Source organism: Aegilops tauschii, chromosome 1 (assembly GCF_002575655.3).
Source record: "Aegilops tauschii subsp. strangulata cultivar AL8/78 chromosome 1, Aet v6.0, whole genome shotgun sequence".
In the NCBI taxonomy this organism is placed as follows: Eukaryota; Viridiplantae; Streptophyta; class Magnoliopsida; order Poales; family Poaceae; genus Aegilops; species Aegilops tauschii.
In genome coordinates, this window is record NC_053035.3 from 275928910 (window position 1) to 275945754 (window position 16845).

General features: G+C 43.3%; 1 protein-coding gene across 1 annotated transcript; it reads right to left on the bottom strand.

The window, feature by feature from the left end:
- Positions 1–15035: 15035 nt before the first annotated feature.
- Positions 15036–16406, bottom strand: LOC141029016 (uncharacterized). The gene is made up of 3 exons (XM_073506124.1): positions 16060–16406; positions 15283–15402; positions 15036–15204 (listed from the first exon to the last, which is right to left on the bottom strand). The coding sequence occupies exons 1-3, from the start codon at positions 16404–16406 to the stop codon at positions 15036–15038; spliced, it is 636 nt and encodes a 211-aa protein (XP_073362225.1).
- Positions 16407–16845: the final 439 nt, after the last annotated feature.

The following is a 16845-nucleotide window of genomic DNA, read 5'->3' on the forward strand; positions in this document are numbered from 1 at the left end:
AAAAGAAAAACCTACGGCGCGAACGTTCGCTAACAGAACAAATCTAACGAATATCGTTCGATAAAACGAACGAACGAACGTTCGTTAAATAATAAAACCTAAACTAAACCGATCTAAACCGGACCGAAGAAAACCAAAAAAACCAAGATCGAACCGAGCGGTTTTATACCATTGGCCGAGTTGGTTCAACGGCGAGATCCGGCGGCGGCGGCGGCTGCCGGCGACGTCGGCGACGGCGGGCAGCGCGGGGCTTGCGGCGCGGCTGTGGGAGGTGGCGCGGGCGACGGCGGCGCAAGGCTGCGGTAGCGGGCTTCGGCGGCGGGGTTGCGGTGAGAGGCGGCGGCGGACGGGGTCCAGGGGCCCCGGAGGTGGAGTATATATAGTGGGGGCGCGGCAAACGTCGGGAGTCGTGCCCGGGTTAGATTCCGACGGCGGCGTGGCGTACGGGCGCCGATCTCCTGCGGGAGGTCGGTGGAGGCGCGAGGCGGCTGGGCTGGTGGCCTGTTGGGCCGGCTGGGCTTCGGCCCAGTCGGTCCGAGACTTTTTTTAAACAATTCCACCGAAGAGAAAAATCCTAAATAAATATAAAAAATTCTGAAAATTTCAGAAACAATTTTCACCATCCAAACCTAATATTTAGGACAAGATGAACATTTTCCTGGACTAAGATGCAATTTTCAAAAATGCAATATTTTTCTAATTCAAATAAAACAGCAAATAAAATACCAATAAAATGATAATTTGATTTTAAATTTTTTTCTCCAATATTTCTCTTAGGTTGAAGAAGTCATTTTATCTTCTCTCATATATTTTTCATATTGGAAATAATTGGAGAGAAAGTAATAAAATCAAATTGATCCTTTCTTCAAATTTGAAAATAAATTCAAATATGAATTTTGTGAAACCTCCAACTCTCTCCTTGGGTCCTTGAGTTTCTTATGATTTCTAGGATCACAGCAAAATGCAGAAATAAATATGATATGCATATGATGATCTATGTATAACATCCAAATTGAAAATTGGGATGTTACAAACCTACCCCCCTTAAGATGAATCTCACCCTCGAGATTCGGATTGGTTAGCAAAAAGGTTTGGGTGGTCTCTGCGGAGGTCTTCTTCTCGCTCCCAGGTGGCTTCCTCCTTGGTATGGTGGCTCCATTGAACTTTGCAAAACTTGATAACTTTGCTGCGAGTAACTCGACTAGAAAACTCGAGAATCTTGACTGGCTTCTCTTCATAGGTCAAATTGCTGTCTAACTGAATTACTTCTAGTGGCACTGTATCTCTCAGAGGAATATCGGCCATCTCTGCGTGGCACTTCTTCAACTGGGAAACGTGAAACACATCATGAACTCCGGACAATCCTTCTGTCAATTCCAGCTTGTATGCAACTTCTCCCATGCGTTCCAAAACTCTGTATGGTCCCACAAAACGTGGTGCTAGCTTTCCCTTGACTCCAAAACATTTCACTCCTCGGAGTGGTGACACACGAAGATATGCTCTGTCTCAGACTTCATAAACTATCTCCTTCCGTTTAGTATCCGCATAACTCTACTGCCTAGACTGGGCTACCTTGAGTCTGTCACGAATCAACTTAACCCTCTCTTCAGAATCTTTGATTAAATCTGGTCCGAACAACTGTCGATCGCCAACTTCATCCCACGATAATGGTGTCCTGCACCTTCTTCCGTACAAAGCTTCGAAAGGGGCCATCTTCAAACTGGCTTGATAACTGTTGTTATAAGAGAACTCTGCATATGGCAAATTGTCATCCCAACTAGATCCATAATCTAGCGCACAAGCTCTCAACATGTCCTCCAAAATTTGATTGACTCTCTCGGTCTATCCATATGTCTGTGGATGAAAGGTTGTACTAAACTCTAGCCAGGTCCCCAAAGTTTCATGCAACTGATTCCAAAACTTTGAAGTAAACTGGGCTCCTCTATCTGATACAATGGTCCTCGGAACTCCATGCAGACATACGATCCTGGTCATGTATATCTTTGCTAACTTAGCACTTGTATAGGTTGTCTTCACCGAGATGAAATGAGCTACTTTCGTCAAACGATCAACTACAACCCAGATAGAGTCATAGCCTGAACGCCTCCTGGGTAATCCAGTGATAAAATCCATGCCAAGTTTATCCCACTTCCATTCGGGTATCGGCAATGGCTGTAGCAATCCGGCTGGCTTCTGATGCTCTGCCTTGAATCTCTAACATACATCACATACTGCTACATACTCGGCAATATTCTTCTTCATTCCGGTCCACCAGAAACTTTCCTTCAAATCTAGATACATCTTAGTGTTTCCTGGATGAATCGAGTATGGTGAGTCATGGGCCTCCTGCAGAATCAACTTCCTGGTCTCGGGGTCATTAGGCACATACATGCGATCCTCAAACTATAAGGTGTCGTCCTCATCCTCACGAAATCCTTTAGCCTTTCCTTTGCTCATCCTTCCCTTTATCTCGGCAATCTCCTTGTCAGTCTTCTGGGCTTCTCTGATCTTACCCAAAAGAGTGGACTGAATTTCCAATGCTGCAACATAACCTCTCAGAACTATCTCCAAGCATAGCTCTCGAAAATCATCTGCTAACTCCTTAGGTAATCCTCCAGTTATGAGCGTGTTAACATAACTCTTGCGGCTCAACGCATCATCTACGACATTGGCCTTTCCGGGATGATAGTGCAATTTCGTATCATAATCCTTGATGAGTTCCAACCATCTCCTTTGCCTGAGGTTCAACTCCTTCTAGATGAAGATGTATTTCAAACTCTTATGATCCGTGTATACATCACAATGGTTTCCGATGAGAAAATGTCTCCATGTCCTCAGCGCATGCACTACGGCTGCTAACTCCAAATCATGTGTAGCATAATTCAACTCATGAGGTCGAAGCTGTCGAGAGGCATACGAAACAACTCTTCTTGCCTGCATAAGCACAGCTCCAAGTCCTTGACGTGAAGCGTCACAATATACTTGGTAATCCTTACGTTGGTCTGGGAGAATCAACACTGGGGCTGTAACCAAATGTTTCTTCAATTCCTGAACACTGGCTTCACACTCCTCAGTCCATTTAAATTTGGTGTCCTTCTTCAATAACTCCGTCATGGGCTTTGCAATCCTGGAGAAATTCTCAATACACCTCAGGTAATAACCTGCGAGTCCAAGAAAACTCCTGATGTCTCCAACTGATGTGGGTGCCACCCACTTAGTGACAGAAGCAACCTTGCTAGGGTCTACTGCTATTCCTTCTCCGCATATAACATGTCCGAGAAATCCAACTTCCTTTAACCAAAACTCACATTTGCTGAACTTGGCATACAACTGATGTTCCATGAGCTTCTCAAGAACCAAACTCTTTGAGTAGACCAATATATCATCAATGAACACCACTACGAACTTATCCAAAAACTCCATAAACACCTTGTTCATCATATTCATGAAATAGGCAGGTGCATTAGTCAGACCAAATGACATAACGGTATACTCATATAGCCCATACCTTGTGGTAAAAGCTGTCTTAGGTATATCCTACTCTCGGATCTTCAACTGGTGATAACCTGATCGAAGATCGATCTTAGAGAAAACTTTAGCTCCTTGCAACTGGTCGAACAAATCATTGATCATCGGCAGAGGGTATTTGTTCTTGATCGTCACCTCATTCATCGCACGATAATCAACAACCATCCTGAAAGATCCATCCTTCTTCTCCACTAGAAGCACTGGGGCTCCCCAAGGTGATGAACTTGGTCGAATGTAACCTTTCTCCAGTAACTCCTTTATCTGCGTCTTAATTTCCTCCAGATCCTTTGTGGGTATCCGATATAGTCTGTTTGATATTGGTCCAGTGCCTGGCAATAGCCCAATCAAACACTCAATGTCCCGATCCGGTGGCATGCCTGGTAACTCTTCTGGAAATACGTCGGGGTAATCCTTCACCACTGGTACTTCCTCCTGTACAACTCCTGATAAGGAATTCACTTGAGTCCTCTTCGGCGCATGCCGGGATACATACTTGATCCTCTTTCCTTCTGGGTGGTGAGAAGAATTGACTTACTGGCGCATTTGATGTTCCCTTCAAACTTGGATAGCCATTCCATTCCCAATATCACATCCAATCCTTGTGACTCCAGAACAATTAGGTCGGTGGGGAAAACATGTCTACCTATGGTTAGTGGCAACTGATAGCATCCCCTACTAGCCATATACTCTGCTCCTTGGGAACTTACTAACATAGGTGACTTAAGGGCTACGGTTGGCAGGTTATACTTATCCACAAATCCCCTTGATATCTATGAATGCGATGCACCAGTATCAAAAAGAACAAGTGCGGTAAATGCATTAATCAAAAACTTACCGACAACTGCGTCGGGTTGATCCTCAATCTCCTCCACGCTGACGTGGTTCACCTGACCTTTGGTGAAGGGGTTGGGCTTCTTGGCAGAACCTACATTGCCATTTCCATTCTTCGCTTCAGGACATTCAGTGGCATAATGTCTGGTCTTCTGGCACTTGAAACAAGTAATGTGGCTCAAATCCCTCTTGGCTGGCGTTGCGGGGTTGGAACGGTTCTGGCTGCTGCTTCCTCCATTCCCATTGCCATTCTTGGGGCCACTATGGTTGTGCGAACTTGCTCCATTATGCGTATGTCCTCCATGGTTATGGCCTCCATGGTTGTGGGTATGTCCTCCCGAGTACGGGGAATAGCGGGGCTTCTGCTGAGCTCCTGAAGTGTACCTCCCTTGTCCATACTTCCTCTTGCGATTATCAATCTGCTGCTACTTGCCTTAAACCATGAGAGCCCTGTCTACCAACTCCTGGTAGTTGTTGAATGTTGCCACCATCAACTGCATGCTCAGCTCATCATTGAGTCCCTCAAGAAACTTCTCCTGCTTAGCGGCATCTGTAGCTACGTCATCAGGGGCATAGCGTGATAACTTGCTAAACTCATCCACATACTGGCCCACTTTACATCCTCCTTGGCGCAAGTTGCGAAACTCGCGCTTCTTCATGCTCATAGTTCCTGCTGAAACATGGGCAGTGCGGAAAGCCTGCTGAAACTGATCCCATGTAACAGTGTCAATGGGGTAAGTGGCTATGAAATTCTCCCACCATGATGCCGCAGGTCCATCAAGCTCATGTGCGGCAAAACTCACACTCTCCACATCTGTGCATCCTGCAGTGGTCAGCTCTCTTCAAATCTTGCGGAGCCAATCATCTGCAACAATCGGCTCGGTGCTACTAGAGAACACCGGCGGATTCAACCTTAGGAAACAGGCTAGGTGATCAACAGGGGGTGGTGGTGGTGGATTGTTGTTGTTGTTGTTGTTGTTGTTGTTGTTGTTGTTGCCTTGGTTCTGGTTCTGAACTAGTATCTGCATCAAGGCATTCTGCTGTTGGATCAACTGAGTGAGCTCCGGTGGGGAGGCAAATCCATTGTCATGTCTCGGAGGCATCTGATGGGTTAGAAGGGGTGAGAAAACAGAATAGAATTGAGGTCTAAGGGAAATTCACTACCCATATGCTCATGGAACAAACACAATCAATTCACTTTATTCAATAGCACACAAGATCACACAATCGGTCTAACCTATGATAACAAACTTGATCGTTGCTAACTACTTGGAGGGAATACTACTAGTTACAATGGGGGTCATCTAGAAATTTTCATCAGAGGTAGACTCCATGATATCTGCTCCAGCTTCGTCAATGTAGTCGTCATCGCTGCCATCATTTGCATCACTATATGTGTCGGTGTCGTCTAGGATGATGTAGTCCTCCGAACGAATCTCCGTTGCTTGCTTGATATTCTCCACTGATATTCCCATCTTCCTCTTCAGGTCTTCATGCTTCTCCAGTAGTACAGAAATCTCTTCCTCGTATCCATCGCGTGTGGACTTGAGTTCCTCTTCTAGCTCGTTGTTTCTCTTCACCAATTTCTTAATCTTCTTCATGTGGATAATTTGTTGATTCTCTTGTCGACGAATATGATCTCCCATCTCTTGAATGTAGGCTGCAATGGATCCATCCCTCCTGGTACGAAACATCTCCCATTTGTCATCTCGGCGGCCACATATTTGATAAATGGTATTCTCCAGCTCCTTGTGATACACCTCACATATGCGTCCAAAGGTTATATGGGTTGCCATGCTCTTTCCTATACTCCAGTTTGGTGCATCCAACTAGAAATGAATAGGCTCCGTTGTTGGCGCAAATGTCCTCCTAGGTACCCAGACTTTGACCTTCCAACGCTCTCCGGTACAGATGTAGAGAAAGTCCCCGTGAAGCTTGGTAGTCCGACGTTTAAATACTTAGTGACTTCCTTCAAGTGGCTCCGAAAGGGATGTCGTCATCCGGCTGAGTGAACTTGTTCCTGGATCGGTAATGCTGACATGCACAGTACTCGAGGAATTATAACAGAGTTTCAATCACACACTTATTATATTGAGTCCTCATAAAGAGTATGATTACACAAAAATATCATGGCTGAAGGCCATCTAAACTAATGATTGTGGAAGCTTCGAGGGTAAATGAGTCCATCAACTCCAACGGCATAGCTGAGTGCAAAACAACGACCTATTGCACATTATTCATCGTCTGAGTAGTCTGCAACATGAGACGTTGCAGCCATGTAGGTCAGCACATTGAATATGCTGGCAGAATTACACTGTAAGCAATGAAATACGAGAACTATATCTACATGCAATATTTGGCTGGTGGAGGCTATAAGTTTATGATTTTGCATAAAGCTAATTTTTCCCTACAACAAAGGAATAAATTTATTTAACTACTGCCAAGTTGCCCAATATTTGAGAAGGTAACCCCAACTCAAATCCCAATTAAAAGTATCATCATTAACCCAACAAATTCATTAAAGTAACGTGATGAGATCACATCAATAGATTCAAGTACTAGATACTCAAGATGTCCATAACCGGGGACACGGCTAACCATGATTAGTTCAGACACTCTGTAGAGGCTTGCGCACTTTTCCCCACAAGACTCAACCGCATCCATGATCGGATGATCGAGATATAGTCTTTCTGAAGCATTAACTCTCTACTTCGGGCGGACCGGTACACCTACTTTCCCCTACATCTTCTAGTCCACCTCTTCAAGAGCTTACGCAACTTACTCAACTATGCTAGAGCCCATAATGGCTTGTGGCTGCACACGAAAGTTTCAAGCATGAATAATCTTATGATTCCTTTTAGCCTGGGTGGCGAACCGTAGGAAAATCACATGGGTACTCCGGGATTTCCTAAAACAGGCAACACTGGGTTCCCCAGGTGCCTCAACCAATCCACCAGATGTATATATAAGTTTCCACCTTAATGTTATCCATCATTAAATAACTCTCAAACTTCCATGTGTGAATCACGATCCAATCCTCGTCTACGAGCATGGCTAAGCAATAATAAGCATAACGTGTATTCCCGGAGTGATCAAAAGGTATTAGGTTCCTACCTCAAGTACTACAACCAAGCCACATGTTCCCATTCCCACTCATGCAAATATTTGTGGGGCACTACTAATGCATTGTAAAAACTGGGTATAAAAGAGTAAGATCAAAGTGTAACTTGCCTGGCTGACGATCTGCAAACTCTAGAGATTCGTAGTAACAAACTTCGCACTCCGGGTAATCTAGCGTAAACAAACAGTAGCATACATAAGCAATCACTCAAACGAAACAACGAGAAAACCGAGAAAAGATCCAAATCCAACACAAAACAAGAAAACGGCTTAATCTAACAAAAGACAAACCTAACAGCATAATTATCATGTGGATTAGATACTAACAGTAGGTACAAGTGATTAGCTACGATTTGCAAAAAGAGTCAACTCAAACGGAGAAACGAAACTCAAATTACGAACGAAACAAGATCGTTTATTAATCTGGACTAAACTCAAATTTTACAGTACCAAAATCATGTTCAAGTTGTTTAACTAGAAAGAACAGAACGATACGAAGATTTAGGCGCAGGTTTCATCTAATTTGGATAAACGAGTAAAAAGTTATGCTAGTTTAAAGATCAGGGGCTAAATCACGATAAAACTATTCGCGGATAGGTCCCTGGCCGAAAATAAACTAAAAAGAAAAACCTACGGCGCGAATGTTCGATAACAGAACAAATCTAACGAATATCGACCGATAAAACGAATGAACGAACGTTCGTTAAATAATAAAACCTAAACTAAACCTATCTAAACCAGACCGAAGAAAACCAAAAAAACCGAGATCGAACCAAGCAATTTTATACCGTTAGCCGAGTCGGTTCAACGGCGAGATCCGGCGGCAGGCGGCGCGGGGCTGGCCGGGCGGCGGCGCGGCTGCGGGAGGTGGCGCAGGCGGCGACGGCGCAAGGCTGCGGCTGCAACGGGCTTCGGCGGCGGGGTTGCGGCGAGAGGCGGCGGCGGACGGGGTCCAGGGGCCCCGGAGGTAGTGAGAATATGTCCAGTTTTAATTGTTATATCGGGTTGTTTGCAGTATGCCTTGTTTATTTCAGTTGTTCACAATGCGATGCTCTGCATGTGCAATTATTTACTGTGCAGTACATTTCATCAATCCAATTTTAAACATACCGATATGAATGCATATATTTGCTTACTGTTAAGCCTGTTATAGCTAGCATATGCCTCTTTTAAAGTTTTTTGATTGTTCTATTGTTTGTAGTTAGCATATGTCCAGTTTCAAATGCTATCGTTGGTTGTTCGTAGTATGCCTTGTTTAATCCAGTTATTCACAATGTGATGTTCTATATGTGCAAGTATGAACTGTGCAGTTCAATTTCATCAGTACCAGTTTCAACAATACCACTATGGCCCTGTTTGTTTCGGATTCTGGGACCAGATTCAGCTTTGCTAGTGAAGCCGAATCTGGAATCTGAAATAAACAACTATTTGGAATCAGCTTTGCCAGTGAAGCTGAATCTGGATTTGGGTAATTTTTAGTGCAATTTCCTGAAGCAACTCAAAGTGTACTTCGGTGGTGAAGCTGATTCGCAGAAATAGCTTCGCCACTGAAACGAATCCATAGGTGATTAAAATCCAAGCGAAGCTAAAACAAATAGGGCATGAATGACTACATTTGGTTGCTGCATCTTGTAGTTAAACACGCCTTTCCATTTTTATTTAACAATAACCAGTGTACTTAGACTGGCACAATACCAGTTTGAATGACTATGTTTGCTTGTTGTTAAATGTTAGGCCTATTGCAGTTAACACACCTTTTCACTTGTTTTCCAATTTTGCTCGTTCATTATCGCACACGGTTCATCTCCGTTGCTTCCGGAAACAGTGTGCGCTGAGCCAATTGTGTGTTGCGTTATGATTGGCTGGAACCCCAGCCACGCGGATCGCGCGTGTGCACCGTTGGATGCGCCGCGATCGAACGGCAATCCACGTCCCTCGCATCACACCCGTGCACCTGTAGCTGGATTGGATTTATATGCGCTAAATGCCTAGAAAATGCACATAATCCCCTAAATATGGTAAATGAGCCCGGAAAAATGCCAAATTTGAACACGGTGATTTGTAGGGTGTATGTTTGTCATAGAAAAAAACTCCAGGGCAAAGAACGAAGAAAATTTGGATTCCCCTTCAATCTTGAGGATTTCCCTTTCCAAAGCATGGAACTTCCTCGGTGATGGTTCGATTTATGAAGGGCGTGCATGACAACATAAGCCAAACCTTCTCAAATTTTTACCAAGACATGGTGAGGTCATACCATGGCACCATGCCAGGCGTCATGTTTTTTAAGCATTTATTTCATTTTTTCTATAGTTGAAAACCCAACAAACAGACATTTGTGATTGACTATTGCCACACATTTCATCGAAATATCTGTCCATTCCTTGTAAAAGGCATGAGAATTTACTAAATGGCACGAGCATGGTTTTCTAGGTCGTTCTTCTGGACCCTTTCATGCATCGATTGGTTGAACTTGAATTATGCGCATTAATGCCTAGGAAATGCACATAATCCCCTAAATATGGCAAATGAACCCGAAAAAGTGCCAAATTTGAACACCGTGATTTGCAGGTTGTATGCTCATCATAGAAAAAACTCGTGGACAAAGGACAAAGGAAATTTGGATCCCCCTTCAATCTTGGTGATTTCCCCCTCGAAACCATGAAACTTCCTCGGATGATGGTTCGTTTTATGAAAGGTTCGCATCACGACATAAGGAAAACATTCTCCAATTTTTACCAGGGCATGGTGAGGCCATACCATGGCACGACGCCAGGCGTCATTTTTTTCAACCATGTGTTTCATTGTTTGTATAGTTGTTAACCGAGTAAACGACGCGTTTATGGTTGACCATTGCCACACATTTCCTTGAAATATCTGCCCATTCCTTGTAAAAGGCATGAGAATGTGCTAAATAACACAAGCATGGTTTTTCAGACCAATCTTGTGCACCTTTTCATGCACCGATTGTTCGAATTTCAATTATGTCCATTAATGCCTAGAAAATGCACATAATCCCCTAAATATGCTAAATGAGCCCGGGAAAATGTCAAATTTGAATACGTTGCATTTGAGGCGGTATGTTGATCGTTGGAAAAAACTGGATGACAAACTAGGACGGAAATTAGGATTCCCCTTCAATCTTGGGGATTTTACCTCTCGAAAGCATGGAACTTCCTCGGTGATGGTTCGATTTATGAAGGCCGTGCCTGACGACATAAGCCAAACTTTCTCAAATTTTTACCAGGGCATGGTGAGGTCATACCATGGCACCATGCCAGGCATCATGTTAGCATTTATTTCATTTTTTCTATAGTTGAAAACCTAACAAACAAACATTTGTGGTTGACTATTGCCACACATTTCATCGAAATATCTATCCATTCCTTGTAAAAGGCATGAGAATTTACTAAATGGAACAAGCATGGTTTTCTAGGTCGTTCTTCTGGACCCTTTCATGCATCGATTGTTTGAACTTGAATTATGCGCATTAATGCCTAGGAAATGCACATAATCCCCTAAATATGGCAAATGAACCCGAAAAAGTGCCAAATTTGAACACGGTGATTTGCATGTTGTATGCTCATCATAGAAAAAAACTCGTGGACAAAGGACAAAGGAAATTTGGACCCGCCTTCAATCTTGGTGATTTCCCCCTCGAAACCATGAAACTTCCTCGGATGATGGTTCGTTTTATGAAAGGCGCGCATGACGACATAAGGAAAACATTCTCCAATTTTTACCAGGGCATGGTGAGGCCATACCATGGCACCACACCAGGCGTCATGTTTTCCAACCATGTGTTTCATTTTTTGTATAGCACGAGCATGGTTTTCCAGACTGTTCTTGTGCACCTTTTCATGCACTGATTGTTCGATTTTGAATTATGTGCATAATTAATGCCTAGAAAATGAACACAATCCCTTAAATATGGTAAATGAGTTCGGAAAAAATGTCAAATTTGAACACGTTTCATTTGAAGCGGTATGTTGATTGTTGGAAAAAAACTGAATGACAAACTAGGACGGAAATTTGGATTCCCCTTCAATCTTGGTGATTTCCCTCTCGAAAGCATTGAACTTCCTCGGTGATGATTCGATTTATGAAGGGCGTGCATGACGACATAAATCAAACCTTCTCAGCTTTTAACCAGGGCACGGTGAGGCCATACCATGGCACCATGCCAGCCGTCATGTTTTTCAAGCACATATTTCATTGTTCTATAGTTGATAACCCAGTAAATGATGCATTTGTGGTTGACTATTGCCACGCATTCCATTGAAATCTCTGCCCATTCCTTGTAAAAAGCTTGAGAAATTACTAAATACCACGAGTATGGTTTTTCTAGACCGTTCTTGTGCACCCATTCATGCACTAACTGTTTGAATTTGAATTACGTGCATTAATGCCTACAAAATGCACATAATCCCCTAAATATTGTGAATGAACCCGGAAAAGTGTCAAATTTGAACATGGTGATCAGCAGGGTTTATGTTCATCGTAGAAAAAAAACTCATGGATGAAGGACAAAGAAAATTTGGATTCCCATTCAATCTCGGCGATTTACTATCGCCCACGATTCATCTCCGTCGCCTCTGCGAATCGTGTGTGTTCACTCACACATGCAAAAGGAAAAGAAAACCCTCGCCCACTTCCTCCCCACTCACTCGCCGCGGACTCCTCCGCAACTCTGCACCCTAAGCTCGACGGCTGTTGGCGGCAGGCGTAGGTCGCGCTCCAAACGGCACGGATTTCGCCTCCACCGCTTTTCGCCGCCTATCTGCACCGACATTCTAGACTCTGGTCGACTGGGTTTTCTGCGAATTGGGCCGGGGATTTTTCTCATGGAGAAGGTAATCAACTTAATTAGCGAAATATTCACTCATCTCTTATCGCAGTCCGTCCATCGCTGTTAATCAACCGGCGGAAATCACCGTGGAATCATTTTTGTTCTAGCTGATTAGTGGGTGTTCATTCATGTGTGCACAGTGCGAGCACAAATCGGGCAACTGTGGCCGTGGCTAGTCGGAAACGAAGTTCTATCTCACCATTCCGGATGACTTCAGGGAGCGCTCGGTATGTTCAATCTCAACCTACCACGGTCGGCATGGCCTAAATTTGTGAACATATACCGTCTGTTGCTACATTATTCATATATTTGCATCAAATCTTTGTTACATTATCTATTTTTAATTCTATATTTTTGTACTTTGCTTGCATCTATATATGGATATGTTCTATTAGTTACTCCCATATTTGCGTCTTGCTCGGTTATTTCAATATATCTAATTTACGATCTTAATTTTCATTTCAAGCAGTACATCCCTTGCTTTGCAAGAATAGGAGTAGAAGGAAATCTTTGGCTTTACTTTGCTGATGACTCCCAGGATGTCATATTGACAAGGCAACATGGATTTACATTGACGGTTAGCGTAAAACTTGATAACGATGGTCACTCCTATTTTAATGCGGACCTTTGGAGTAAAATGTCTAAGTGTTATGAACTGAAAGCTGGCAATAAAATTCTAGTGCGCGCACCACAGCCTGGTCTAATTAACATGGATGTTTACTTCCCCAACGTCACCAGCCAATCAAAGTCTGATCGAGGTTAGTGTCCTTTCAACTTTCTCCATGCTGTCATATTACTATTTAAGCAACCAATTGATCACTATTTAAGCAACCAATTGTGATATCATATTCTGACTCCGTTCCTAGGCAGTAACAAATTTTGTTTAACAATTTATGCGCACTATATATTCTTTTGCCATGTTCTTAATAAATAATACCTTTCCACCTTTTAAGCAGGATATGTTGGATGCATAGTGAACGATCTGTATGTTACTAAGCGTACCAAATTTCATTGGAAGGACTTGAAGCATGTCATAAACTTTGTTGATAATCTGACAGAGATAGCAGAACATATGAACGCTGGATTTTGGATGGGATTAATTAGACCTATGGTGCACACACTGAACAAGACTAATTGTGTGCACAAAGCGCTGGTAAAAAGTTTTATTTTAATGTTTATGCTCATAAACTATATATAACTTCAACGATATGTTACAATTGTTTTTTATTCTACATGTCAACAGAAATTGCCCCCTGTAGCCGTTCCTGGATCGATTTCCCGGTGTGGTCGAATTACACTTGTGCCTGCTAATAACGCCAAAGTGATTGCAAGGTACTGCATTTCCCGCAAAATGGAACCATTCAAATTAACAAGTTCTCGCTTCTCGTGGCAATGCATCCATATTGGAAAATTGGAGACACTGTTCTACTCCTGCTCTACCAAGGCACAGGAGGGCTCTTCATTTTCATTGACGAGATGTCGAGTCGCCGTGATCAAGCTACTTCCAGTGGATAGTTGTGGTTGTTGGCCCTCAGCCTCTTAAAATGTGCTGGCTATTACTATATATGTTAAGTATGTAGATATGGACCATATGGTTGTTGGCCCTTAGCCTCTTAAAATGTGATAGTTGTTACTATGTTAAGTATGTAGATATGGACTATATGGTTGTCAAAACCATGTTACGAAGATCCTCCTTTTGTCGAATAGTGTAACCACTATATATATGTTACTTAAATGCTATCACCCAAGTTCATAAATTTTCATGGAAAGTATTAGTATCGTACACAGTTCATTGAGTTTAAGCATGTGCCCGATGTCCAGAAGGCATTTGCATATTAACTGTCCATATTAGAAATTCACACACATGTTCACATAAGGAAACGTATGTGTAACATACTAATCATCGCAAATGAGTACTCGTAGACGCATCGTGTGCGATACTCCTAGCCACCGCAAGCAACTAGTTTGCATTTTTCAAAGTTTTTTGTACACACATAATCACACACGAAGTAACTGTATTGACCTCCTGTGTTGTAATTTCTCATCGCTAACAGTTCATCCGAGCGTATCACACACATCTTGTTTACACTACTCGTTTGTGTTCTTTTGGCTCATCGCAAACAGTTCATCCATGTGAATTGTATGCTACATATCACACACATCTTGTTAAGTTGAACCGTTTCTGTTGTGTTCCCTAATCGAAAACAGTTCGTCCGAGTTAACCGTATGCCGTATATCGCACACACATTGATATGGCTGCCCGTTTTTGTTGTTCTACCTCATGGCAAACAGTTCGAATGGATTAACCGTGTGTCCTACATCGCACACACATTTTTATGGCTGCCCGTTTCTGTTGTTCTGCCTCATCGCAGACAGTTTGAATGGATTAACCATATGCCCTGCATCGCACACGCAACTAAAATCTTAACCGTGTTTGATGCATCCATCATCGCAAACGTTTTGCACCTTTTTTGATGGTTTTTCTACACCACCGTTTGTGATTATGCCATCGCACACAGTTTCGGCAAAGGGTCTCTGATCGTAGTATCGCGTTAGCAGTCTCCTACAGTAGTGAGCAAACTACGAATTTGAAACAACAAGATAAAAGGCAAGCACAAGCAGAAGCAAAACGAAGGCAGGATTTGATGTATCTTCATCCCTAAAAGGGGCAGTCGTAGTAGTGGCCAGCCTCCCGCGCTTTTGAAATTCCTCAACCATTTGTGATGTTGTCGATCATGTTCCATGACTTGTACGTGGCGTACGCATCTACTCCTGCGTACTCGATGAGGTTGAATGGCAGCGTGCTGATCCCCCACAGTTTGTGGTCTTCCTGCGTGTCGATGTTCTTCTTCATGCCTTTGTAGAATGGGTGGATGACGCTGGCTACAACATCAGTCAAGGAGTCGTACTCTTTTCCGGTGTATGGAACTCTCCAGAAGCGCTAAATGTCGACATACTTGTTGGGGTTGATCGTCGGAAGGCCAGACATCTTCATCTTCTCATTGTCGCCTTCAATGCTAAAACTGGCAAATGTGAACAACTTCTCATGCTTCAGCATCTCGTTGAGGCGCCTGGACCTACAAGGGGAGAGACATTTTGAAGATTAGCATTACTTTGATGTTTGAATTCTTCATTTTTGTTTTTCTTTTACAAGCGATGAATCCATGAAGTAGATGCTTATATAGCATAATTAATGGATGAATGTACTTCAGAAATTAGTAAACAAAGGTCTGAAATTAAATTCAAGTACATCATGTTATTTTTCTTTTTGGATTATACATAGTTTGAGCCAATGTTGTATGTGCTGCTTTAGTACTAGTTTATCTACTTTTGTTGAATAGGACAACACATACCAGTGCTTCAACAAGTACTTAGTTTTTTTGCTTATGAAAATAACATTAGACCAAATTCAGAAACTACTTCACTACATCAAGTTCAGAAACATCTTTTTAATACAATGAGTACAGAAACTACACTATCTGATCAAGATCAGATACTACACTAGTACATCAACTTCAAAAATTAATCTTCTACAAGATTTTTCAAATAGTAATCCAATGCATGAGGTTCAAAAATACATTTATAGTGTATCTACTTGAGAAAATGCAGTAGTGCATCCACTTTCACAAACCACACTAGTACATCTAGTTGGGAAACAAGTTTGATGAAATTTTTAGGATAGAGTACTAATTAAACAGATGGACCAAACATGGCAAATGAGTAGGATGGGTCACCATTTCGTGGCCGCTGCGATGTGGTACACCAGGCAGAGTTCCTCCATGCACAACTGCAGGACTGCTGCCATCTGGGGAGGTACGTCTTCCCTGGTGTAGTGCACACCAAGGCCGACGATCTTACGATGAGAGCCGCCAACCATCCTCCAGAGCGTGGAGATCATCTCGTTGTCCTTGTCTGGTTCACTGGTGCAGACGATCTCCAGCGTCTCCTTGCCGTGGAGCTCAACCCCTGTGAGCGTTTTGGTGTACGCGCGCTTCTCCCCGGGGACGTGAACGTCGTCGAGGTTGCAGCTCTTGTCGGACGTCTCGCCATGATGACGCTTGGCGGACGGTTCCTCTGCCATTACCCTCCTCCGGCGACTGTGGGCTTGGAAGAGAGAAGTTTCTGGGTTGTCTATGGTGGACACAGAAGCGGCGATGGTGGTTCTTGGAATGAGGCAGAGATGGAAGACAATGGGTTATTTCCAGGGCGTGGACGGGGATGTGTGGGAGGCGGTTCGTCGGGGATGTGGGTGTAGTTGTCGTGGGGTCGCCGTTTGCAGTCCCTTGTGGCAGCCGCCCAGTGGGTGGCGCGGGCGGTGGCTTGGAAGAACCAACCGTCCAAGCCAATTTCTTTACCAGGGTATTAGTCTAGTCGAACTGAGTAGTCTTCTCAAGTTGTACTTATCAGTTGCTTTATCCCACTTGCTCGTCTCAAGGTCGGTGCCGATGGCATTTTACTGTCGCACTGATCGTCTTGTCAAGCTGTACTTATCAGCTGCTTATCCCACTTGCATGTGTCAG

Excerpts from the sequence above, each read along its gene's own strand:
- LOC141029016 (XM_073506124.1), bottom strand. The coding sequence starts at position 16,406 with ATGGCAGAGGAACCGTCCGCCAAGCGTCATCATGGCGAGACGTCCGAC. Across the intron at positions 15,403-16,059 it reads ATCGCAGCGGCCACGAAATG|GTCCAGGCGCCTCAACGAGA; the intron begins GTGACCCATCCT and ends CTCCCCTTGTAG. Across the intron at positions 15,205-15,282 it reads CCGACGATCAACCCCAACAA|CGTCATCCACCCATTCTACA; the intron begins GTATGTCGACAT and ends TGTTGTAGCCAG.